General features: G+C 40.5%; 2 protein-coding genes across 3 annotated transcripts in view; one reads left to right on the forward strand and one right to left on the reverse strand.

Moving 5' to 3' along the window:
* LOC131434474 (phenoloxidase 2-like) overlaps positions 1-1,558 on the forward strand; it is a 42,273-nt gene extending 40,715 nt beyond the window's left edge. The window contains exons 4-5 of the mRNA XM_058601213.1: positions 560-741; positions 811-1,558. Coding sequence (XP_058457196.1) covers positions 560-741; positions 811-1,256 — 628 coding nt within the window. The 3' untranslated portion in view covers positions 1,257-1,558. The remainder of the gene's footprint in view (positions 1-559; positions 742-810) is intronic.
* Positions 1-27,885, reverse strand: part of LOC131434481 (tachykinin-like peptides receptor 86C) — a 226,124-nt gene that overhangs the window by 144,707 nt on the left and 53,532 nt on the right. For both annotated transcript variants that reach the window (XM_058601236.1, XM_058601227.1), the window contains one exon: positions 12,617-12,830. In XM_058601236.1, the coding sequence (XP_058457219.1) occupies positions 12,617-12,830 (214 nt within the window). The remainder of the gene's footprint in view (positions 1-12,616; positions 12,831-27,885) is intronic.

A 27,885-nucleotide genomic window follows, 5' to 3' on the forward strand; every position in this document is an offset into this window, starting at 1 on the left:
GCAGAACCACTGGAGTTTCCTGATTCATTGCTTATGCTATAATATCCGGGTTTTTCTCCTACTCGAAATTTGTCGGATGGCTTTCTTTGAAATTAAATTGAATTTGCTTGTTGAAGACTTTTCACTGCTGCACACATCCTCTAACGAGTCTTGCTGAAATTGTTATCGGTTATCGATTTGGGATTTATTTTGGAACTAGAAGTTGTATAGTTTTCGTCCCATGTCGGAAGAAATAAATTATGAATAATTGAACTGAACTAAAACTTACCACAGGATGTGATAAAACGCAAGTATCATCCTAGCGTATTTTAGTTTCTGAAAGAAATTCTATGCAAACTAATAAAACGGATACTTAAATCAACACAAACAGGCTTGAATAATACGGTGTATAATAATCAGTTCTACGATGATTGCAATCAAATGAGAAAAAAACACATAATTTATTTTGCTTTTTACCAGCCAGCAACGAAACAAGTTCAAATGATGAAATATTTCTCTGTGGAAAATCGAGTTTTTTCCTTTCCTTTTTCAAACCACCCACTCTCCATTTCGGTTTCAGATTTACGCATCTCCAGCATGCCCCCTTCATATACAATATGCAGATCGAAAACGACTCCGACGCTCAGCGGATAGGCTTCGTGCGAATCTTTATGGCACCGCGGAACGACGAACGTGGCCAACCGATGCCGTTCCGAGATCAGCGCCTGTTCATGGTCGAAATGGATAAATTCCTGGTGGCACGTAAGTTTTGCTTTCTACAATAGGAGAGGAAAAAATCTTTTTTTTTAATAACACTCACTTAACAAACAGTTCGCCCGGGTCCGAACCGAATCCGACGACGATCGCACGAATCCACGGTCACCATTCCGTTCGAGCGAACGTTCCGCAATCTGGACACCAACCGGCCGGAAACGGGCACTCCCGAGGAGGAGGTGTTCAATTTCTGCGGTTGCGGATGGCCGGCACACATGCTAGTTCCGAAAGGATTGCCGGAAGGTTTTCCGGCCGATCTGTTCATCATGGTGTCCAATTACGAGGAGGACCGTGTCGTGCAGGATCTGGTCGGTACGTGCAACGATGCGGCATCGTTCTGCGGTGTTCGCGATCGGCTCTACCCGGACCGGAAGGCGATGGGCTATCCGTTCGATCGGTTGGCCCGCACCGGCGTCGATCGGTTGGCTAACTTCCTGACGCCGAATATGGTAGTTCAGTCGGTTGACATCATCCACATCGACAAGACGGTATCGAGATCGTAGGCCTAACGTTCCTAGTCAGTCCGGTACACAATGAATTGAATCATGGTAATGATGAATAATTTTTTTCGACAATAAATTCAATTTGATTTCCTGATTATAAATGTGTATTTTTTCTAGAATATTTCTATTTGCATGTTTCTAAAAAAATAAAACCTTTTTCTTAGCATCTTGCTTACAGTGTTCATAAAGCTACATGCCAGAAGATAAAAGACAGAAAAAAAAATTAAATACTTCACTTAAATTCACTAGAGATAACAAGCTCACTAAAATGTAACACTGAAAGAGTCGAAATGCCTATGTAATTACTGTACTCTAAGAAAAAATATCAATAAAAATCATTTCTAATGAAAATTAGTACTTTCTTCTTGATTCCTCCCATCAAGCGCTGTACACATCCGAAATCAACTTCATTTGTTACACATTTTTGGCATCTGAGTTGCGTCTCGAACCATTTTTCCTCTTTTCTTAAGCCTTCGCTTCATTAATTCCCAAAATCTCTCGATGGGTCGGAACTGCGGGCAGTTGGCTGAATTTGTGTTTTTATCGATGAAACCTACGTAATTATCGCGGTACCACTGGATGACTTCGGGGCTGTAGTGGCAACTAACCAAATCTAGCCAAAACTTCACTGGACCGTTATGGGCTTTAATGAAAAGGTAGCACGTAGTTTTTGAGGAATTCTTCCTTGTACAACTTCGAGTTGAGTCGTTACGAACACTTTGGTATTTGCTCCACAGCTCTTGCATAACTCTTGCCTAATCAATAGTTTTTTGACGAATTTCTTCAACTTTGCTACAACGTTCTGTTCGATTGTTTGCTGGCTCGATAAGAACGATACCCTGGTCGAAAAACGAATTCTTCGAATGGTACTGCGAGCAGCAGTGCATTTTTGTGCGATTCCATTATCTGATCTATCCAGGGTTTGCTCTGGCGGTTCTCAACACCTTCTGGTTCTGCTTGCGGTCATATGTCCCATGACGACGCTTACCTTGCTTGAGACAGTCGATCCACGCTCTTTCGCTCCCTGAAACGTTTGAGGCATATCATACACGGTTGATTTGAATTTTTTGCGATTTTGGATTATCAAAATGGGTGTGCACTATTTTTGCTCTCCCCTCGGCTTCCATCTGGAATAACTTTTGACTCACTGCACGAAACACCATGAAATTTATACCACATAAAGTGGGCGCCTAGGTAAACAAACCTAGTGATTCCGGACTGACTGGACAGAACTTTAAGAACGAATTATTAACTTTATAAACAATTTTAAAAGCCATGCGTTATGCAGTACCAATTTCGTCAAGTTGTTCTTCCACCAGAAAGGAAACGCTTCAAAGGATTGAGAATAAAATTCTGAAAATGATTTTGAAGCGTCCTCCCGGATTTAATACAAGTGAGTTACAGAGACTCACAAATATAGAACCATTAGATGTAATGTCACAGAATATTAAAGACTGTCCCAGAAAGTATGGACGCACCTTGATTTCGCTGTAAATAATTCACAAGTGTTAGATATTCAAATTTTATTCGATATACTGAAAATATTAGACTACAACAACAGAATATTATTCTCAACATTTGCTACTTAGCCCATTGTAGACTAGCTGGCGCACCTTCTTGCGAACGTTCCTCATTAAATTCCGTACAGACTTCTTGGCGACAAGTTTGACACTTCTTTCCAATCTTTTTCGAACTGTTGAATGGTTTCGGCTGCCGAGACATGTTTCCTAAGATGTGCCTTCGTTAATGCCCAAAATTCCTCAATTGGTCGAAGTTGTGGGCAATTTGGTGGATTCATGTCTTTTGGGACGAAAGTGACAGTTTTGGTAGTATACCATTCTACCGTTGATTTCGAGTAGTGCCAAGAAGCAAGATCTAGCCAGAAGACAACAGCATCCTTGTGGCTTCCAATCATGGGTAGAAGTCGTTTTTGTAAACATTCCTTGATGTATATTTCGCTGTTCATTGAAGCAGTGGTTATGAAGGGTTCCGAAATCTTACCGTAGCTACAAATTGCTTGACAGACTATAGCTTTCTTACAAAACTTTTCGACTTCAATCGATGTCTCGGACTGGTTTAACACTTGCCCTTCTCGCACCGTATAATATTGTGGTCCCGGCAAGGATTTGTAATCGAGTTTCACGTAAGTTTCGTCGTCCATGATTATGCAGTTCAAATTTACAGCAAGAATCGTATTGTACAGCTTTCGAACCCTCGGCTTGATCGAAGCTTCTTATTTCGGACTACGTTTTGGTTGTTTCTGCTTCTTATATGTTCGAAGATTCAAACGTTCTTTAGCACGAAGAACATTTGACTTCGAAGTGTCCACTTTTATTTATTTTATTTTTTTATTCATGGTTTGATGTGCTTGACTTTTTTGACCACATCCCGAACTGAAACCTCCTTCTTTTGCTCGAACGCCTTCAGTATACTTTTATCCAACTGAGGGTTAGCAGGACCTTTTTTCGACCCGTTTTCGGTTTATCCTCAAAGGTGTTATCCTCACCGAGCTTCCTGATTGCATTTCGCACGGCTTTTTCACTTACTCCTTACATTTTTGCTATCTTTCTCAGTGACAGTCCGCGTTCTGTGCACCATTTGTACACAATTTTTCGACGTTGTTCTGCTGAAAGTTCACGCATTGCGAAACAAACTAATGAAAACGAATAAACAACTGCACAAGTTGTTAGAGAAGAGTGTAAACAACAGGACGCAGCCATAAAAATTAACAGATTCTGAACCATTGCGAAATGGCAGCGGTTTCTGGTTGCGTCCATACTTTTTTTAGCAATAGCATCTTCAATTGCATCAATTCGCTCTCTGTATTAGTTAGTAAGTTAGTATATAGGTATAATTAACAAAAAAATCGAAACGGTGTCGGCGGCAAAGTAGAAAGGGAAAAAAAGACTTGTCATCATTGTGTGTGTGTGTGTGTTCTGTTCAATTCGTTTCCGTAGATATAGGACTGTAATGTCGTTTTCGCTTGATGCCAATTTCGAACCTTGTTTTTATATCAGATTTACTCAAAGCCCCGTTGCTAAGTGCGAACCCAACACAGTCACGGGAAAAGAATTTTTTCTTCTTTTGATGAAGCTACCCTGGGTCAGTTTCAGTTTTCTCAAGCGAAAACTACATAAGTGAATCCCGTAGTGACCAAGTACAGCGAAGCATGCTTGGTTCTTCTAATCAATTGGGCTACCTCTTCATGTGTTCTCATGTGCAGGGTAGTTTTATTGGTAAAGCAATACCCCCGGTTAGGAGTTAGCTACCGGCTCGAGTCCCGTCTCTGTGGTAATATTTCAGCGATTTTCATTACATAATTGCATTCACGAGTCAATGTTCCAATCTGTTTTCCCCGTCAGATACTGATCATATTTAAAAACCTTTTTTTTTGTTTCGATTACAGAGTTTTTAACCTTAAGGTTATTCGCCGCATCTTTGGACTAGAAAAACTTTCTGACATTATGGGTGGGTTTGGGAATCGAACCCAGGTGGGCTGGGTGAAAGGCATCGACTTACTCATCACACTATATCCGTTCTCAATTAATATCAATTATATCTTTACATTACTCAGTCAAATACTCCTTGAGGTCTATTTGTGTCAACCTTCTCAAACCCACAGCAAATTTTTCAGTTTCACATGCTTAACGAAGATCCTTTATTGATTTCTTTTTGTGTCTATACACTGTTTGTAGGGGGTATCATTTTAATGACAATACACGATTTGCGAAAAGCACATTTTTTGTTATGACTTTCCCAAACAATGTTCAACTAGAGAGAATAAACCAATTAAAATCTAACGACTATTCGTTGAACAGCTACTGGAAATGGAACAGTTTCCATTTATTCATTTATTGAAAGTGAAAAGTGAAATTCTAGTCTCAATTGAAATTCCTTGTCAGAAGCGCAAGGCAAGAAGCGAGCAATTGGCACCATCATCGGTGGCACAGCTGCCCGAATCGAAATTATGCAATAACAGATAACGATGACTACCAAGGAAAGGAGTTCTCGACTAGTTATGAAATGGGCTCTCATTACATTAACGAGATTATGAACGAAATCTGAAAAGTCTATAGCAATCACATCTGCCACTTTGGGCAGCAAACAAAAATTAATTCCTGGACTGACTGGACCAAGGTTCAAAGTGTCAGACAGGAGTGGATGGCAATGATTGTGTCGAACGAAGCAGTTTATGCAATTACCATCGAAATTTAACCGTTGCCGGAAACTTTCAAAGTATAAACATTACTGCCCAATTTGTGAGCAAGCACCATTTTCCAGCTTAGAACCGGGATTTAAAAAAAACGGTTATAAAATGCATAGAGGATCCAATATAATCTAATTTGCAAAATAAATGAGCTGCTTAGTGAGCCGAAAACGAAATGGAATGTAAAAATATAAACAAAAATATTTTGAAGTGAACATTTTCAACGATATAAACAGCTAGTAAATCCCAATTTGGAACCGGACGAACGTTGACAAATCGAGTATGGATTTAATGAAAGTAGGCGACGATTGAAAATATTTTCATTATCTTTGACAGTTGTGATGGGTTCAGTCAATCAACAAAGAAAGCTTCCCTTCCGACAGAAATTGGATTGGTTGTGTAAAAGTGCGTCCAATTCAATTTGCCTTCAAAGACACATGACGAAAATCAAACGAAACGAGGGCAAAGAATCTTTCAGCACGAAGCCGATGCAAACCTCAATCGTCAACGAGCAACGAGGCAAGAGAATGAAACAATTTTGACAGGGCTTCCAATTTGGCCAGAACATAATTAGATGTTACTTGCAATCATCTTCCCCGGCTAGTCGAATAATCGATATTCGATTTCGAATATTCGATTAATCGCCTGCTTCACTACTCGATTGCTCAACTACTCGAATATTCCTATATTCGACAATTCGAGTGCTCCACTGCTCGAATACTCGAACGCCACTCAACTGCTCGACTTCTTGAATACTAAATTATTCGACTATAGATTATTTGACTATTCGAATATTCGAACTACTTGATCGTGCAATTGTTCGATTGCTCGACTTCTCGAGCAGGATCAGGATCATTTCACCGAAAACTGTTTGTCAGAAAGCCATTTCGTCAAAGGGGTCATTTCGCCGAAAAGATCATCGCTTGACAGATGTGATTTCGGTGGAATATTTGCTCTCCTCGCAGTAAACGTATTGATGAATCGCTAGCGCACTCGCTACTTTCCGCCATCTTAGTCTGATTCATCTATCAGGACCAAAAATCAATAGTTTTGAGGAAGATTTCTAGTCTGTTTAGACCATTAACATTATTTTGGCCCGTTTGCAATTCAAAAGTATGGACAAAAATGGCTGATTTTTCTTGGGTTCACCTTCACCCGCACTGACGAAACTACAAATGCGGCATCAATCATAGTATCCAATGAGTTAGCAGACAAATTCGACAGCTCTACCAGTTGAACTCTTGCCGTGATGGCAAAAACTATGAAGCAACTCCGTTCAGAAGTGTGCGCATTCAAAGAACGGCGCTCAGTCGCGTCGAAAACGGACATCGTGCGGCACTTTGTGGACGCCGGATACACCCGTTCCGGAATCTACAACATTTTGGAACTATTAGAAAACATCGAAAGCTTGGCCGGGAGATCGGTACAACCGGCCAAACAGCGGAAGAGAACATGGCCAGACATGTTAGGAAGCGGAAGTCTCGTTCACTGGTTTCAATGTCAAAGCCGCTCTTATTTCGCTCCGGACTGAGTAAACGTGAACGGGGAAATTTAAAGTACGAAATGTCTGCCGGAAGTTCATTAAGACATACCATAAGGGCGAAGACGTGGTGTTCTGGACGGATTTCGTATCGGCCCACTACTCAGTACTCGACTATTGAATTGATCGACTAGTTGACACTGTTCGAGCACAAGACTGTTCGACTACTCGATTACTGGACTGCTCGAATGCTTGACTGGTAAACTTCTCAACTACCCAGCTACTCGACTACTTACTTGTATCATTATTCGAAACCTCGACTGCTCCATTAATCGAAGTGTTCGAGTAATCGAGTTGTCGAACACTGGACTACTGAATTGATTGACTACGTGAGACTGTTCGAATACTCGATCGTAAGACTATTCGCATATCTGAATTTTCGACTACACAACCACTCGAATACACGACTGTTCGACTTCTCGACGTTTTGACTACTCGATTACGCAAATAGTCGACTGCACGATTATTAGACTAATCGACCACTAAATTATGCCGTTTCTCATCAACTTAACCTGGTGACGTGGATTGCTCTGATTTTTCACTTTCGAGCAGAAATGCAATATTCTGAGGGTGTTTCATTGCCATTTCTGCTCAAAAGTGCAAAACCAGAGCAATGCACGGCACCAGTGTTTCTCAATGAAAAACGCCATTACACAATTGTTCGACCACTCGACTGCTCTGCAAGTCGACTACTCGAATACTCGACTAATCGACATCTCGTCAACTACTAGACTACTCGACAAGTCGACTATTGAAATACTCGAATAGCTGAATTCTCGACGGCTCAAACACTCGAATAATAGACTATTGGACTAGGTAAACAAGTAAATATACCGTGAAGGAAGCCTAAAGAATCGATTGTTACCATTTCTATGCAGCCATGACACTCCCTCGCTATTTTGGCCTGATTTGGCATTTTACCACTACACCAAAGATGTTTTGGAATGGTGAAAAACGAATGGAGTCTACGTTGTACCAAAGGAGGCGAATCCATAAGGCGAAGATATAAGCTATAAAACTAATTTCGAAAATTTTGCACAAAAGCAGCTGAACCGGATGCAGAGAATTAACTACCTAATTAAGTAACTGTAATTAGGTTTAAGATGACTAATGATGCACAATAGAATGAATTTCTTGAATTGAACTAACAGCAATTTTGTTTTATTCCAAAATTAATCTATCGCAAGCAAGTCTGGAGAGAGCCGCGAATTATTTTGAAATCCATTATAAGCCATTTGGACTTAATTAACTTTTTTCATAGCAAAACAATTCTCTATTCAAGTACTATTTATAGTACTATTGTAAATTGCGTTTTTGGTGTATTCGACTGAAAACTTCGCCGGCCACTACTGGACATTGCATTCAATTAAACTACTCGCTATGGGGAAAACCACTTCATTCGGAAACCATTCAAATATCATCTACAATTGAAGTCCAAGTAAATTCGCATCCCGTTATTTGTTGCCAACGAGGCGAGTCTTCAGCAACTGAATAAATAACTCAAATTACGAAAGTTGACTGTTCTCGAAGCCCTGCAATTCGACAGGGGGAAATTCAAGATTGCAAGCAATTTAAATTAAATTAGACCAAGCATTACATCTAGAAAGACCTCTTGACTTTTGCTGAATCTGCGGTCTTTTCCAACTAAATACATCCTGCTGGACAAGATTCTTTTGCCTGTCGACTTTTATGGGTAATAAATTATTCCAATGAACAGAGATGCGATGAAACATTTCAAAGGAACTAAAGTAACTACGTGGCACATACATGCACCCAATATTTTATATATTGGGTAGCAACGAGCGAATCAGTGAAGAAAAATGGAACTTCCGTCGTCAAACCAGCGGATATCGAGTAACCGCTAAACCAAAACGACTATCACTTATAGCAACTGTTGGAGCATAGACCTCAAAACTTGATTCATAATCCGTGAAAAACTAGACAATTTTTCTATAGAAATCATCACAGTAACATAAAAATTAATACCAGAAGCAGAAATCTCTCTACCAACTCTTCACCCATCTTCCGGAAGCGGTTGCAAACGAAACGGAACTATCGATTCTTCTCGACAGACAACCTCGAATCCTCAACATTCAATTGGACGGAAGCCGTTCGGCTTTTTTTTCTTTCCCTTTTTCAAGAGCTGCCAATTCCAATCGTTTACCGGTTGTCAAACAGAAACTGCATCGTTTTTCTTGTCCCGTTGGCGTCGAAACGGCTTGCAGGTCTGATCTACCTTTCGCAAATCAGAAATCATCCAACGGACAGAACCAATTGAATACATAAATTCCTATTGATTGCACACCGAGAAAGTACGACGCAGTGAGATTCCCAAAAGGGAATCGACCGGAACGAACGTTGGAGGAGCCAGTTCCCGAGACACCATCGAGATCGAAACGGCAAACGCGGATGACAGGAAAATCTTTTCAAGTTGCTTCTATTGTAGGCCCAGAAAAAAGGGTGGAACGTGTAGGCATTGGCAATCGTAGAAACATGCTTTAGAGCTAAATTTCTGTTTGAGCTGTTAGTAGAATGTTGTCACATAGTCACATAGTCACATAGTCACATAGTGGAATTCAACGGTACAACAACAGTACTATTAGTGATGCTTTAGAGCTTAGCATATTACGAAAAAAAGTTCGCACACCTTTTTAGAACGGCAAACCATTTGTCACGCACGAATCGACTTGATGCGATAAGAACCTTTATTTGAATGAAAAAGTTGCAGCTATATCAATTCACAGGTAAATGCAAAGTAAAAAGTCCGTTAAAAACCAAATAAGGCTTGTTCGTGACGAACTATGAACACCCCCATTTTTTTAAATAATTCAAAACCACGTGAAATATTTGACGCAGATCTCCTGCGTGATAATGAACGATGAAATTTATGTGCAGGAAAACTTTAAGCAGCTTTCCGGACTGTCTTTTAAAACTGCCATGCCAAAAAGACCAAAGTTTCTCAAAAAAAAGTTTCTCAAAAAAAAAAATTTTGGCATATTCCGGTATATATGGAAGATAGTGCTATAGAAGTGCGTGTGCATGATCTACCCTCATGAGTCCCCGATCCTTATATTCGCGCGACTATGTCCCAATACGGAGAGATTCTCTCTATCGAAAAAGAAAAGTGGAAGAATTTTTTCCCCGGTATTCTAAATGGCGTACGTTTGTTAGGCATGCGCTTGAGGAGGCCTATACCTTCTTATGTGACATTCGGTCAGGATACAAGAATACCGTGCAAATCACTTGTTACATATGACAATCAGATGGCCACATGTCAATATTGTCAAAAAGCTCTTCACTACGGTTAGCCATGTGATAAACCGGACAAGGAGACAACTATACCAAAGGACAACGGTGCTTCCTTCACATCAACCCCAAGCAACCCCAGTACACCTGTGACAGTCACCAACAACAGGGAAGTATCCCCTTCAACGAAACCATCCAACGTAACCCCTATAGAACAAAGTACACCAGCTGAAGTTAACAGCTTACCATCCAACCAACCAGCAACTGCAAACAATGTACAACAAGACGCATCTACAGCAACTAGCAACGAAATCAACAACAATAACCACGGCAATGGATGACGAGACGAACCACGAACAAACTGCCCCTCAATCCTCGCAGGAGGAAAATGAAAACTCCTCTCCCCCTAGAAAAAGGTGACAACGAGATCCAATACAAAAAAAAATTTATCTAAAAACTCAGCTAAATCGGCCACGTAAAGCTTGTACGCAAATAGGCCTGAATAAAATATCTTTTAAATAAAAAAAGGATCATTTCGCCGAGAGCCATTTCGCCGAAAGCCGTTTCGCCGAAAGGTTCATTTCACCAAATGTCATTTCGCCGAACGCCATTTCACCGATTTTTTCAATAGTTTTCGTATCGTGATTGGATTTGATTTGAAATAAAGACAAAAAATGAAAAAGGTTTACTACCATTTTGTTGAACTACAATCGTACTTCTGAAATAATACATAAAGACTTGAATGATTTATTTATTTTCTTTTTTATTCTATTTTTTCACAATCTTTAGAACAAAACTCCCAAGACAAAACTTGTTGACTTTATTAGAGTATCTACCAGAGCCATCTTAGCTTCGGTTATGTGGCTGTGTCACATTCAATTTTCCAGGAGACATTAAAAAAAGGGATAATTTTAATGAATAACCCGAATTTGCAGTTTTATAATTCATTGAGTGATGTAAACGAAACAACTCTTTCGGCGATATGGCCCTTTCGGCGAAATGACCCGCTTCCCAAACAAACATATTTCGATTATTATTAATTGCGGTTTTCGGATCCGGAATGGTTGCGGTAAAAAAATGCAAAATGGAGCTCACTTCAATTGCTCCATTTTGAAATTTTCAATCGAATTTTATTCGGGTTCGGCTGCCGGCTTCGGAGTTACAGTGCTATATGAGTGTTAGAACGTTCAAGCCGTCTTATAATTAACACAACAAACAAAACACAAAATTTTGAAAATCGGATCGCACTTTTTTTTGGGTATTTGGCAATTGCTGACATTTTGTGATTTGTACACATTTGGACTGTTTTTGCAGTTCGTCTTCGTCTCAACAGTGCGTTAGCAGCTCAGGTTGAACTGGTTTACGTCGTCATGCTTTAGATCAACACTGTTAACACACAAAATCTACCCTATTTTAATTTAAATAGATGTGACACCCTTAACTACTTCTGCAGCAAATTATACAGTCCAGTGAAAATAAAATAACAACGGTATCTGACAGTGACTTTCGTCAACGAAAGTTTGTATAATAAAAAAAGAAGAGTTCTTTTACGAGTTCTCATAAATTTGACTGCTCACCAGTCAACCAACCAACCAATTGCAAAAGGGGCTCCAAGTTTCAATCCCGTTCTGCAAACAATTTCAGGCAATGTAATTTTCTTAAAAATGCTATTGGCTGTTAAGAAGAAAGCTTTTTTCGCAGTTTCTCGACATTAGCCGTAATTGATTTTCCCCCATCTTTTTTTTTCTATGGAAACAACAGACGCTGGTCTGGTGGTGGTGGTAGGGACACGGAGACCAGTTGCATTATTTAGAAAGGATTATCAAATTAGGGTTTTTACGAGACAGATGTTGATGAAAAAAATAACAGTTTTTCTTGTTTTTGGAAAGAAGATGAAAGAACATTAATAATCCGCAAGATTTTCCATTCCACTGTATCAGGAATTATTCAAACAGGAAACGTAATTTCGTTGATCCGCTATTCACAAAAGGATAACCTTTGGCTTTGATTGGCACCGAAGTCGAATTTGTATTAGCATGACAATTTATACGACGATCCCGTCCCAACTAAGAGCTTATCCTTTCTCTGTCTCCAATGTGATTATGGGAAACAATACCGGTACTAATCGAACAGAGTCCGGACAATGAGTGGCATCTTGATATTTACGATGAATATGAAACTTCCGCAAACCATGTCTATGGAATTCCAGCCAGACATCGCATCGAATACCGACCAGACATCGCATCGCCACCACAGAACTGACAATTGATGGTGATGATAAAATGAGCCTTATACTGAACGACGACCCGTCATTAATTCCCTCTTCTCATAGCACCCAACCCCCGATCCAATAGTATGGGTACTTACCGATCCAGCGAGATGGCGACCAGGGTGAACACGGACGATGCCACTGACATGTTGGCCATAAAGTTGTTGATGGTACAGTAGACCGCCCCGAACGGCCAGTCCGAGTTGAGCATGAAGATGAAATTGAACGAGCAGTTGAGTGATGACATGAGCAGATCGGCGACACTCAGATTCAGCAGGAAGTAGTTCGTCACGGTTCGCATCCGGCGGTGGGCTGTCGATTGTGTGATTGTCGATGGTGAAATGAAACGAAGCAGAACGTGAAAAGGGTAAGATTTAGTGCGGTCCGGGGAAAAGTTTTACTTGTTGAGATAGTGGGGCTGTTGAAATGTTGTTTCGGGTTCAACAGGTTCTCCCGAAGGATTAGACTAATGGCGTTTTCGTTTTTAATTTGCACTACACCGGTGCAGTGCTACACTGAGGCATGAATAAACGAACAAAACTGACGAAAACATAAACAGTAACCATTGACTACAATAAACGATTCCATTGCACAGAGCTACACCAAACTTTTGATGAGTGCTACACCAGTGGTATCGGTGCAGAAAAAGTGTAGCACTGGTGTAGTGCAATTGGCAAAAACGAACGGATTCAGTGCACCTTTCGCTACACCGGTGTAGTGCAATTTAAAAACGAAAACGACATAAGTTAATTATAGAAAATGGTGGCGCGTTGGCTTCTTACTTTAGCTATTCGATCCGAGTGGTTTCCATTAATGACAGGAGCCCGCACGTATACACTTTTCGATCCAGAAAACATTATCTAAGAATAACTGGAAACTTAACTTTAAATAGAAAATATAACGTTGAAATCACTGAGCCGATTTTCCAAATTATTGAAAATGTGTAGAAAAGTCTATACTTTCCAGAAAACAAAAATGAAAACATCAATAAACTGGATTTCTGTGTTTGAGAAGGCTGAATGTTTAGCTTTTTTACGGTTTTCATAAAAAAAACCGTCGCCTACTATGCAACGGTAACCAATCGACAATCATTTTATAATCCAGCAGTACGACGCAGGTCATGAAAATTTTATTTTCAATCAACTCCTATTTCGTCGATACCCAAGGATTCAATTAACCATCCATCGTCAAAGCATCATCTCATCTGATAGGGGCTTCTAGGAGCTTAGATAAAAAACAAAAACAATTCTGCACCGATAATTGTTTCACACGTTCGGAAGGCTAACGAACATAACGAAGTTGCGCCGTTGTCGTTTCGATTTTCTGTCCGTTTTCTGGTCATTTCACTACCGATCTATTGGACAGGGAACCGATATTGAATTCGCACAACCTTTAATTACTCGTCGGTCGAAGCGTTCCTTTGCTAAGCATTAATTTTCTATTTTTGAATGAAATGTCAAGTCATGGTCGGATGTATGCAATCAAGCAGGAAGAGAGGATTTCGAGTAATGTACAAGTCTTTTGATTCGTAATGGAGAAAAGATGCATTATAAAATCTCACATATTTTTACCCAGCGAAGGATAGAGAAAAAATATATTAGAGCCATTCCAGAAATCGGTGACAAATGATTAGACTTCGCATACTACGATTTGGATGAAACCCTTCACAAATATTTAGAATAACAAATCCTTTGTTTTGCACGGATGGAGAAACAAGTTTGACTTATGACTAAATTGTATTGAAATAGTTCTAATTTGGAGAATAATTAATTTGCTACAAAAGTGGTATCCAAGAAGAAATTGTAAGAAATCACTCGGGCACCATTTCGATTATTATTATGTAAGAGGAATGCATATGTTAAGCTACATATAAATTGAATTTTAACACAATTTAGGAAGCCTCTACGAAAAAAACATATGATGCGAAGTTTCTGACATTTATTATGCTATTTTTGACTATTTTGAACCGATTTTATAGTTGTGCAGATTCTATACGTTTCGTATTCCACAAAATTTACGTTCAACTTACAATCTCAGGAACACAGCAAATTGGTGCCAATCGGGCAAAGAATTCTTGTCGTTATTAGCCGAAAGCAGTCAAACTTCGTGATTGACTTTCAAAAATTGTTTTGAATCAGTTTTAGCACTCTTTATGCCAAATGTATTAACATTATCCTCAAGGACTATACAGTTTTTTACATTACTGACCCTTTTCAGGGCCACCAAAATTAATAATTTGATGAGATTATGAACTTGCATTTGAGCCTAAGTTTGTGAAAATCGATTAAGCCATCTTGAGAAAAATGAATAAGTTCCGTTTTAAGGTTTTCGACAACTATTTCCGGTACTTTCGGAACCGGTATAGCCGATGTCGGTTTGTTTAGTAGGTAACTAACAAAGACTACAAATCAAAACAATTTTGAGCCAAATCTTGAAGAATTTTAGCTTTTTTTTGTATCGTCGCTCTGAATGACTGTGTTTCATTTTAAATACGCTTTACCCTATAACTCCGAGCCCGCAAGTCGGATTCGGATGAAATTCAATAGCAATCTGTAGCAGCTATAAGACCTTTCATTTTAGCTTTAGTGAAATTCGGTGAAACCATCTCTGAGAAAAATGAGTGACATTATTTGACACATAAACACACACAGACATTGCTCAGCTCGACGAACTGTGTCGAACGATATGAGGACACTTGGTCCTTCGGGTCAATTTTACAAATCGATTTTTATATGAAAAAAATATGAGAAAGGCAAAAGCCAATACCTTATCCGAAAAAAATAAGCTTGTAAGGTTTAGGTACCAAAAAAAAGTTTTATTTTTGGGTTCGAGTCGGGTACGGGTGAAGATTTTTATTTTGGTCGGTTCGGGATTGGAGGAAAATTACTCACGCGGTAAAACGTTTTTTTGTTTTTTTTCGATCGGGCACGGGTCGGGTTCGGATTCAAGAAATTGCTTACCCAAACATCTCTATTTTCGGACATATAATAGTATAAGAGACGTAAATGACAAACTGAACTTATGCTTAATTTTTACGATTGAGCCGATTTCGACAATCTTAGGCTCGAAAATCATCATTAGACCATTGATCAAGTTTGAAAGGCTCATGGCGAAAGCTTACGGTTCCGGGATAAAATCGTAGATGTGACGTAAACGATAAACCGCTCTTTTTTCGATCCGCTCAATTTGCTCTGAAATGACTGATACAATTTGGACAAACTTGGACCTGTTTGAAGGTGGTCGTGATCCGTGACCGTTGATTATGGAACACTTCCGGTTCCGGGGAATAATCATATAAGTGACGTAATTGACAAAACGCTACAAAAATTCCGAAATCGAAAAATTTTGTTTCATGCCAAATGTCTTAGAATTACATGAAACGTTGAGATCTCGCGTTATCTCGAAAAAAATTTTTTTTTCAAAAACATCGACTCTGGGACTAAGAAAAATCTTGATCTTTCCGAAATTGTAAATTTTTGTTTTTTTTTTATGCCAAATGTCTTAGAAATGCATGAAACGTCGGAATCTGGTGTCATACCAGAAAAGTTTTGTTCATCCTAGAAAAATCCCCGTCGATTTGGTCGTGAATACGAATTCCTCTACTATGAGGCGCCTTTTAAAAATTAACCCTATATAAGATTGGGTAGAACTTAATCGTAAATATCTCTTATTGTACTTAACCCAACAACATAATTAATCTCCATGCTATCGGAAATATTATCAGCAATTTATGACAAAATTTTCAGTAGTATGAAATAAGCACAAATAGTTCATATTTATAATTTTCTAAAATGGGTATAAATTTAAAAAACAATGACACACAGTTGAATGTTGATATATGTAAATTAAAGGTTGAAAATTAAAGAAACTGCAGGCGAACAATTTTTTGCTCTCTTTTGTCTTGTCTTATTAATTAGTGTGTTAAAATAAGTGTATAGTGAATTCGTCATACTTTAGTTTGGATGCACCGATTAAAATTCAGGAAGTAACCTTACACAATTCACCCAATATATCCACTTATGAGAACGATTTCACATATTAAGAAGTGTAAAGTTTTATTCGTATTCACGATATCCAGTTATGTCTCTGACATTACCCACCCATTATTTTTCAATAATTTTTTTTTCGAAACAACACCAGATTTAGACAATTTTTTTCGATCTTGGAAGTGTCATGGACCCCTGATCGTCAAATGGCGAGATAACTAAGTCCTCTCAAGTTCTTATCTCATGCCTCCCCGTGTGCCTATGATGACATTTGGTCAATAGAACGGCGTCGACTGGGTGCTATCGCCTTCTGCGTTAGTAGCAGAATGAGAGGGTGCGAATTGACTCATAAGTTAAAGCCCATCCTAAAGTGCAATGTTCATCATAGTATATTACAACATATAATTCTGTTGTTTATTACATCCTGTATTATTATTATCATTTTTATTATTATTATTATTATTAGAAGAGCGTAACTTACACTGCGACATTAACTGTTATATTGTATCATAGCATATTATTTCATATATTATCGTCTTACATTATTTTATGTTATTATATAATATGTTGTATGGTATTATACTGCATTGCATTATATCATATTATATTGTATTATGTTATATTATAGGGTTTATTATGAGTAGTACTACGTACCTCTGCGCAAAATATAAATTTGTTTTCCTTATAAGTTATCATTTTTAAAGTAATCTTTTAACTAAATATCAAGGTCGTCACAAGGTGAGCTTAGTCCTCACTGGTTCCTGTTTCATGCTTAACAGCTCGGCTGAAAAGTTCGTATCGTTTAATAGAAACACACATTTTTTTGCCAAAATTCGTTTTTTTTATTCAACATAATTGCCATCAGAGGCGACACAGCGATTATAGCGATCTTCCAACTGTTCGATACCATTTTTGTAGTACGATTTGTCCTTTGCCTCAAAATAGGCCTCAGTTTCAGCGATTACCTTTTCATTGCTTCTAAATTTTTCACCAGCGAACATTCTCTTGAGGTCTGAGAACAGGAAAAAGTCACTGGGGGCCAAATCTGGAGAATACGGTGGATGAGGGAGCAATTCGAAGCCCAATTCGTTCAATTTCAGCATGGTTTTCATCGACTTGTGACACGGTGCATTGTCTTGATGAAACAAAACTTTTTGAGGCCGTTTTTTTTTTGAAATTTCGTCCTTCAAACGCTCTAACAACGCTATATAATAGTCACTGTTGATGGTTTTTCCCTTTTCAAGGTAGTCGATGAAAACTATACCATGCGAATCTCAAAATACAGACGCCATAACCTTACCGGCCGATTGTTGAGTCTTTCCACGCTTTGGGTTCGGTTCATCGCGTGCAGTCCACTCAGCTGACTGTCGATTGGACTCCGGAGTGAAGTGATGGAGCCATGTTTCGTCCATTGTTATATCGACGAAAAAAATCGGTTTTATGTCGATATAACTGCTCCAAACACTGCTCAGAATCATCAATTCGTTGTTGTTTTTGATCGATTGTGAGCTCACGCGGCACCCATTTTGCACAAAGCTTTCTCATATCCAAATATTCGTGAATAATATGTCCAACACGTTCCTTTGATATCTTTAGGGTGTCAGCTATCTCAATCAACTTCACTTTACGGTCATTGAAAATCATTTTGTGGATTTTTTTCACGTTTTCATCGGTAACAGCCTCTTTTGGACGTCCACTGCGTTCATCGTCTTCGGTGCTCATATGACCAGTACGAAATTTTGCAAACCACTTACGAATTGTTGCTTCGCCCGGTGCAGAGTCTGGATAACACTCATCAAGCCATTTTTTTGGTATCGGCGGCACTTTTTTTCATCAAAAAGTAGTGTTTCATCAACACACGAAATTCATTTTTTTCCATTTTTTTCACAATAACAAAAGTAGCTTCACTCAAAATGCAATATCTCACAAACTAATAATCAGACAGCTGTCAAATTTATACACGTATCTTTTGAAGGTTGGTACTAACTGAAATTAGTATGGATTTAATTCTAGTGGCTAATCTATTCCCTCCCATAGAAACGATACGAACTTTTCAGCCGATCTGTTACACGTGTGTCTGTGGTGACAATTGGTCGATGGAATGCGTTGATGGCAGAATGAGAAGATGAGAAATGACATATAAATTCAAGTAACATAATATCATAGCATACCGCAACATATCATTTTATTCATTCTATTATTTATTATATATTTCATTGTACTATATTATATTGTTTTTTATAATTATTTTCATTATTATTTTTAAAGATGTGGATATTATTATTGTTATCAGAAGACAAATATTCTACTTCCTGCAGTATTGCTTAGATAGAAGAGCATAACTGACACTCTACATTAACTGTTATTTTATATATTGTTTTACAATATATTATATTATATTATGTTATATTATATTATTTTGCAATCTATTTTATCATTTTATGTTATATTATCCATGCACTGGATATCATCTTTTATTCCCGCGGAATACGAGTAAGTGACTCTACTTACATATCTGCCCAACCCTTTTTGTTCGCTTTTCGGTAACAGCTATAGTAAGAAGGTGAATGGATGAGTCATATCGGGGCTACTGTAAGTCTACCCGCATCCACTGGCAAGTCCTTGAACTGATGGTGGCTTCACTTCACATCACATCACATCACTCGGAAGTGTCCTGGACCTCTCCCTTTTGATGATTTTTCAAGATCGGAACTTTCAACCGATTCAGCTCAAATTTTGCAAAATCAAAATTTTGCAAATCCGTTTTTGAGGTGCTTAGTCATTTGATTCATTTGTCACTACCACTTTACGAAATCGGATAATGCATTTTTTTTATTGGAACTAAATTTGAGCAAGTTGTGCTCATTTGAAAACTGCAAAGGAACCAATGATCAAGTTTAAATATATAATTTTTAGAAGTTTAACTCGGTTCAAGGAATATTACCGAATAAGTGACTTATGTGTTAAAGCGCACTTTTACGAATTTCCACAACCTATCTGGAAATAATTGAACCTTTGCCAAACAAACAATTACGAAAATGTAATTTGAATGACAAGAGAAAGAATAAAGAAGTGTTTTTCAAAAACTGTTTTTTAGTTCAACCTATATTCGGTAGCTGGTATTCGGAAAATTATCGAGTTTCCGATAGATTAGAGCCGGAATTATGCTGGTAGCTAGTTAAGGGTTGAACAAACAACACGCCCCAGTATTCGTGAAATGGGCCGAACAGCTTAAAAGCTCTGATTTGCATTGTCGTTTTGTGAAGCAATCTGTCGAAAGCGTGGGCCTTTCCTTATCGCTTCTTCCGGAACAATAAACCGCAAGTTCTGCCGCGTGTACGGCACTTGTTGTTTATACAGCTGCTGTTAGCCACCCACAGGAATTTACCATTTTTCGACGAACTAAAAAAATTTCTTGGTCCTTCACCGAACTCTCGTTGTAACTAGTTGCTACCAACCGAATGGTAGTTTCTCGCAAAACAACTGAAGAGCTCATAAATATGGAAGGGAGTGTGTTTTTTTTCTTTCTTATTTCCGTAAACTGTGGGAGAAGGAGTGCATATATTGGAGCTCGCAGGAAGCAATAATACTTGCTAATCTATTCGTTCCACGGTGAAAGAGCTCCGGCTGCTGCAGGCGGTGAAAGCTTAACTGGTCCTGAATATTGATAGAGCAATCAATCAATCCTCTGGAGAGGTTCGTTTACAAATTAATTTGCCCGGTATATTAAACAACTTTGTTCTTCGATGGCTTGCATTAATCAATCTTTACGCGGAATCGAAACTGGTTCTCTCTATAAGGACATTTCATGACATCCTGAGGTTTTCTCACAGTAACTATTTTTTTTCTGCGCAAGCAACAGTAGTCATAGGCACCGGGTTCTGAACAGTGTATTGTTTGCAAGATTGAATAAAAGTTAATTATTAGATAGCCTATATTTTGGCTCTTTGGCTTTTTTGTTTTTTTTACACTCAATTTCGGTAGACTACTGTCCTTTTAAGTGTGCACTAGATCTTGGGCCCAGAGGTTATAATATTTTCCCGTTATCATTGTCACGAACAGCAAAACGGTTCCAAAGAAATGATAAAAACGTGTCAAACCTCCGAAAGTCGCAGGATAATGATGACAAAAAAAAAACGTAACGAGCAATGTAATTTTTCTCCTTACTGCATTGGGCAAACATTTTTTTTTGTTTTAGCTTTTTCAACATAAACGTGACTTGAAACTGTGCACAATTATCAACTCCGCATAGGGACTCGCCTCAGCACATATCGCATTGGGGGAAGGACAACTGCTACGAAACCGATTCACGCATTTTTTAGCGTTTGCTAGCTTGAATTTGATCCTGGTGAGAAGGAGCACGTTTTGTGGTAAATTGTTCAAATGCTACTGTGAAAAGTTTTTCTATGTGTGTAGGTGTGTGTGTGTGTGTGTGTGTGTGTGGTAAAGTAAACATTCTACACGAATCCGTGCGTCGACAGGACAGCAAGGAAAGGTCAGCTTTTGGTCATACGGAAAGCTGCTGAAAAACCGATTTGTGGGAATAGACCATGTGGCATTTTACACTCTTAGAGAATTTAGCAAAATATTTGTGCTCCCAGTAGTAGAAGATAACTTTTTCCTTTTGGTATCTTTTTCAAATCGCTTATGTGCTTGTTATTACAGTCTTTCCGCTTCTTTCCTCCTGCAGCAAACCTAGCTCATTGAGGTCCACTGGGAATGTTTTCGTTACCTACACTTTCTGCATTTCTGATGCATGATTTCTTGTTGCATTGCGGCGATGGTCTTGGCATTTTGTTTTACTGATTTCATTCCGCCTTCTACCAAACGGCTAATAAAATCTAAATGTCTAAATCTTTTTGTTTTTACGTTTCGTCTTAAGCTCATCAGCGCATAGCAGTTCTGGTTAAACTTCCACGCCACTCAGCAGTTCAACGTGAACCTCTAATTGACAAACAATTCTAAGGTGTATCGAAGTACAGTGTTTTTACTGATAATGTCTCGAACGTTAAAAAAAACTACTTTGTACTGGTCGTATTCAGTTAGTAGTTACCTAGATTTGCTTAGCGGTTTCAGTTGAACTGCTAAGTGGCGTGGCAGTTCAACATGAACGGCTATGCACTGATGAATCGAAGTTTTATGCGAATTTTCAGAGTTATGTGTTTTTTTTTATGCGGTACGTAAACTCGCATAAAAAAAGACTTCAGTGTATTTATAAGCTGGATCTAGAAATAAGTTTCCAGTATTTACTCAATGTTGGCAACTAGCGATCAGCTCTGAGAAATCGATGTGAGCTCAATGTTTAGAAAATTCGCATAAAAAAACCGCAGAGAGGAAACCGCATAACTCTGAAAATTCGCATAAAAAAAACCGCATAACTCTGAAAATTCGCATAAAAAAGTCGCATAAAAACCGCATCAAAAGACCTTAGTGTATTTATAAGCTGGATCTAGGGTTAAGCTTCCAGTATTTACTCAATGTTGGCAGCTAGCGATCAGCTCTGAGAAATCGAAGTGAGCACAATTTTTTAAGTTTCTGACCAATACTTACGGTGCTTCTGGAATCAAGAACCGAGAATACTGTTTGAATGACCATCATCAAACGAAACCTAACAATTAAAGTAGTTTGGAGTCCAGTTTAGTAGAATTTTTCTCACTCTTCGCACGGTCATTTTAAATGACGATTTGACATTTTGAACATTCTTCGTCCTGTATTTCCGGAACGGGAAATCGGATCCGGACAAATTTCAATAGAAGTCTATGCGATGTTTCATTTCATTCTAAGTTTATGAAAATTGGTCTAGTCAGTTCTGACTGCACCGAAGGAAACACGAAAGTGTACTGAAGTGAATCTATCATCAATTAATATGTTTGTGGTGTTTTATCCAAATGCCAAGTCAAGTTTTATGTTATAAAGTCTAGCTAGAATTTAAAGAGTTACACTTGAATTTCGATTTTTTTATTTCGGAACCAATAGTGTCGAGATTTAGACATATTATCAAAATTTCCGAAAATATCGGCCATCCGAAATTTCACTACTGTCGGTCAGTTCTACAGTATTCTCGGCAAAAGCAACTGAATATACCTGCTTTAATCCACCTAGTGGTGTAATGACGCCTTTCTCATATAACTCATGTTTTTATAAATATTACAGAGCTAAGGGATTCCTAAAAAAAACTTTAATTGGAAACTTTCATTTTTTGAATAAGAACAAAAAAAATGTTTGAGCATCCGCTACCATAACCTTCCCAATTTATAACAAGTTTCAAGCCAAGTTTACATGAATTCATTTTTTTTTTTGGTAAAAATTTTAAACACACTTCACCGGAAGTCGCTCTCTAACAAAGGTCAATAACAGTCTCTAAGGCCATAACACGTTTAATTTCAGTCCGAATTTGTGAAAATTTACTCAGCCGTCTCTGAGAAAATGAAGAGAGTTCCGTTTTTGAATTTTGGACCACTATTTCCGGGAACTGAAAACCGGCATAGCTGAAATCGGTTCGTTTAACTAACAACTAACATAACCTATAAAATGAATCAATGTTGGGCCAATTCAGAATAATTTCTCCTTATTTTGCATTATCGCTCTAAATGATGAGTTGCAATTTCATACACCAGAAGTCGGATCCGGAAAAAATTCTACACTTACTTATGGTACCATAATATACCTTTCATTTCACCCTAAGTTTGTGAAAGTCGGTCCTCTGGCCATTCTGAGAAATAAGAGTGCTTTCCGATTTGTGCACGATCACTTTTTTCGGTACTTCCGGATAAAATCAGATAGGATAAGATATGGGATTGGGAGAACAAAGTTTGTGAAAATTGGTTGAGCGGTCACTATTTTTTATTTTCTAGCACTCTTTTACTCCGTTACTCCGGAACTGGAAGTCGGATCAGAATGAACGTTAATAGCAAACTATTCATTTGAATCCGAATTGAACAAAATCGATTTGCTGAGAAAATCGAGTGTTCTTTTGTCGTGAATAGGACTTACTTTATTATGGGACGCCTTTTCAAAATTTACCCTGTAGAAGAATGGGAATAATTTTTTTCTCCATGTCATCGGAAATATGGTTAGCTATTTATGATCAAATTTTCAGTAGTATGAGATAATCATAAGTAACTCAAAATTGACGATTTCTTAAATGTTCGGTATGAACGAGCATCAAGGTGGAATTCAGTGCCAAAATAAGGCGCGTAAAATTTCAACCACATGACTTTGAACGAATCATCGCACAAAGCGTATAGTGCAAATCCGGCACATAGAAATACTGAATGCAATGAGCTTACAACATGTTTTGTTCGCTAGTGAAACAGACACTAACTATATATCACCTTGCTGATTATTGTATCATTTTATGAAAGAACTGAATAATATTCAAACGAGATATTTTTTTTTTTATGGAATTAGAACTCTGGCTTGTAAGACGTTTACTAAGAATACCTATCTGTGGATATGCTTTCAAATTCGCTATACAATTTGTATTTTCTAGACGGGTTGGGGCAGCAGGGACTATGTCTAAGGGCTTGACGACCCCTCCCCCGGCAACTGCGAGTTGTAGGGCTTGCCTAGGATGCGGTGGGGTTTGGCAGTGGGCTCTGCTAATCCCCTACAAAAAGCTGCATGTATCCGCAAGCAAGTCCAACCAAAGCGATCGTGTGCCGCTCAAAGTGCACAAGCCCAACGGGAGTGCCGACTCGGCACGTTAGGACTAACGCCAGTGAGGTCCTAACTATGGCATACTGGCTACCATACCATCCATGGATACGATACGGTAGATCGGAATATATAGAGAAACTAGGGCTGACAGCTGCGGTATTCTACTCCTTCAGTAAAGCAGGGTGGAACCGGCTTGAAATGGCGAGTAGGCTAATGCCGCAGCTGCCTTCCGTCCCATAAAACCGTGGCAGGCCTTATGGCACGCCGTCTCACTTTCAGCCACCCGGTTGGGATGACTGGGTGGAAGTAGGTTCAGATGCTCTTTTCCTGATTTGCGCTGATCCGACTCTGAGCGTAAAGCCAACCCTCGCATGGCCTCACTGCACCGCATAGGTAACCATGGGATCATGATAGCGACTACTTTCGGCTGGGTTTGACGGTAGCCATAAGGGGGACCCATATAAAATGAGCTTTTCATCAACAACATCGGCGTCGAGTAAGGAGGTAAACCCTTTCGCAAGAGGGGGTTTGAGGAGATCTCCATCCAGAACGGGTGCGAGAGAGGAGAGCGAGGCAGTAGCTGAGGAGACGAGTGACAGCAATGTCCATGTCAAACCAGCGAACCAGCCTGAGTCCCAGGAGCAAGGGAAGGAAATAATCAAGTCGAGTATGACAGCGGTCATAGAACAACTCGACGCGATTATTGAATTCGCGCAGGAGAAATCCAACATCAGCAAGGAGCTGAAGGCGAACCTTCTGAAGCTACGTAAGGCCGTGAACGTAGCTAAAAGGGACCAAGAGGCGTTGATAGTGCGGCTAGAGGGTGGCGGAAAGTCGGAGAAGTGTTCTCAAACAGAGCCCTTCACCTTCGATACCGACAAAAAACAGGAGGCGGTCGACTATGCGCTCCGGCTCACGATTGAGCGGAATAAACAGCGCCGGAAACGCGCCAGGGATTCTCCAGGCAGTAAACGCCTGACTCCCAAGGCCAAAAGGAGTAAAGACCATGGCGGAAATGATGGGGCAAAGGAACGTGGCGAGGGGCTCAACCCAAACCTCGGCACTCGAACCCCGGATCCGAGCCATGTAAGCGAACCCGGCGAGAATCCATGGGTGAAGGTCGCGAAGAAGAAAAAGGTCCCAAAAGAGGCCGGGCCCATTCCCGTGAGGAAGGCTAGGGACAAAGGAGAGGCTTTGTTGGTTAAGGCCGACAAAGAAAAGTACGCCGATGTGCTCAAGGCCATGCGGAGCGAGGCAAAGCTAGCCGAGCTTGGCAAAGAGGTTCGCAGCATCCGTCGTACGAAGACGGGAGAGATGCTGCTCGAGCTTAAAAAGGGAGCTCAGGGCGGAACGGAGCTTGTTGCGCTTGCCCAACAAGTCCTGGGCGATACGGCCGAAGTTAGAGCCCTACATAACGAGGTTGCACTCCAGTGCAAACGGCTGGACGAAATCGCCACCGCAGAAGAACTTGCCATGGCCATCAAGGAGCAAGGAGGTGTGGATGTCTCACGGGAATCCATCCGCATGAGGAAAGGACCACAGGGCACCCAGATAGCTACATTTAAGCTATCGGCCACGGATGCCAATAAGGTCCTCAAAGTGGGCAGGCTAAAGGTCGGATGGTCGGTATGCCCAGTGACCGCTTACCAACCGCCGGTGGTCGACATGTGCTTCAGGTGTTTCGAACCTGGCCACAAGTCGTGGAATTGCAAAGGCCCAGACCTGCTCCTCTGCAAGCGTTGCGGCGGCGAGGGGCGAAAGAACGCCACGTTGCATGCTATGCGCGAGCAAGAAGAAGGCCACAAACCACGTCATGGGCGGACCTACTTGCTCAACAAGTGGAGGGAGTAAAACAGCATGCAAGTAGTACAGCTGAACCTAAATCACTGTGCAGCTGGCCAGCAATTGCTGCACCAGTCAGTGACGGAATGGGGCATTGATGTCGCGATTCTTTCGGATCCCTATCACACACCGGTAGATAACGGGAACTGGGTGTCTGACGAAGCCAAGACGGTGGCGATCTTGACGACTGGTCGATACCCAGTGCAAGAGGTGGTGAAAACACAAGCGGAGGGAGTAGCCATAGCTAAGGTAAACGGAGTTTACTTTTGTAGCTGCTACGCTCCACCAAGATGGTCAATAGACCAGTTCACTCGGATGGTCGACATGTTGACCGCAGACCTGGTGAGTCGGAAGCCGGTGGTGATAGCCGGAGACTTCAATGCCTGGGCAACGGCTTGGGGCAGCCGCTTCACCAATAGGAGAGGACAGACGTTACTGGAGGCCCTCACCAAGTTGGACGTCATGTTAGCGAATGATGGACTGAAAAGTACCTTCCAACGGAACGGAGTCGAGTCGTTTATCGACCTGACTTTCTGTAGTGCCGGCCTAGCTGGAGATCTTAATTGGAGAGTTGATGATGGCTACACCCATAGCGACCATCTAGCCATTCGCTACACGATCGGCCAATTGGCGAGAAACACAAGGAGGAGTAATACTCCCAAAACTCTAGCGTGGAAGGTGGCTAACTTCGACCGCGAAACGTTTTGCGCTGCCCTTGAACTAGAGGAGCACAACGCGAACCTGAGAGGGGACGAGTTGGTCGCTATCTTGTCACGGGCGTGTGACGCGACCATGCCTAGAAAGGCTCAACCGAGGACCAATAGACCACCGGTCTACTGGTGGAACGAGCAAATTGCACGCCTTCGCGCATCCTGCCTCAGGGCTAGAAGAAGGATGCAAAGAGCTCGATCAGCGGAGATGAGGATGGAGAGGAACACGGCATTCAAAGCGGCGAAGTTAGCACTAAACAAGGCCATCTGCGCAAGTAAAAGAGCCTGTTTCGACAAGCTATGCGAGGGAGCCAACTCCAACCCATGGGGCGATGCCTACAGGATGGTGATGGCCAAAACGAGAGGGGCGCTAGCACCCCCTGAACGTAGTCCGGCGAGGTTGAAGGAAATCATAACGGTTCTCTTTCCCCACCACGACACGTCCCCCTGGCAGCCAGCTCCGCTACCAGCGAATGAAGTCGTAAAGGTGACGAACGAGGAGTTGCTCACTGCGGCGAGATCACTCGATACAAAGAAAGCCCCGGGGCCAGACGGTATCCCGAACGTGGCTCTAAAGGCGGCTATAATGACAAAACCGGACATGTTCAGGGAGGTCATACAGAGATGTCTGGACGAGCGTATGTTCCCAGACATTTGGAAAAGACAAAGGTTGGTACTATTACCGAAACCTGGGAAACCCCCAGGGGATCCTTCGGCGTATAGACCAATCTGTCTGATAGACACTGTGGGTAAGCTCCTTGAGAAAATCATCCTCAACAGGCTAGCCCCCTTCATAGAGGAGGCAGGAGGACTGTCCGGTCAACAGTACGGGTTCCGCAGAGGCAGGTCGACGGTGGACGCCATAACATCGGTGGTAACCACGGCGGAGGTAGCTATACAGCGCAAACGACGAGGGATCCGCTACTGTGCGGTAGTAACGCTAGACGTCAAGAACGCGTTCAATAGTGCTTGCTGGGCAGACATTGCTGATTCCCTACTTCGACTAGGAGTACCGGAAGAGCTGTACAAGATTCTGGAAAGCTACTTCCAGAACCGAGTATTGCTCTACGAGACCGACGAAGGCACACGTAGCACTCCAATCACGGCTGGAGTACCACAGGGATCTATCTTGGGCCCGATCCTGTGGAATATAATGTACGATGGAGTACT

This window comes from Malaya genurostris, chromosome 1 (genome assembly GCF_030247185.1).
Source record: "Malaya genurostris strain Urasoe2022 chromosome 1, Malgen_1.1, whole genome shotgun sequence".
Taxonomy (NCBI): domain Eukaryota; kingdom Metazoa; phylum Arthropoda; class Insecta; order Diptera; family Culicidae; genus Malaya; species Malaya genurostris.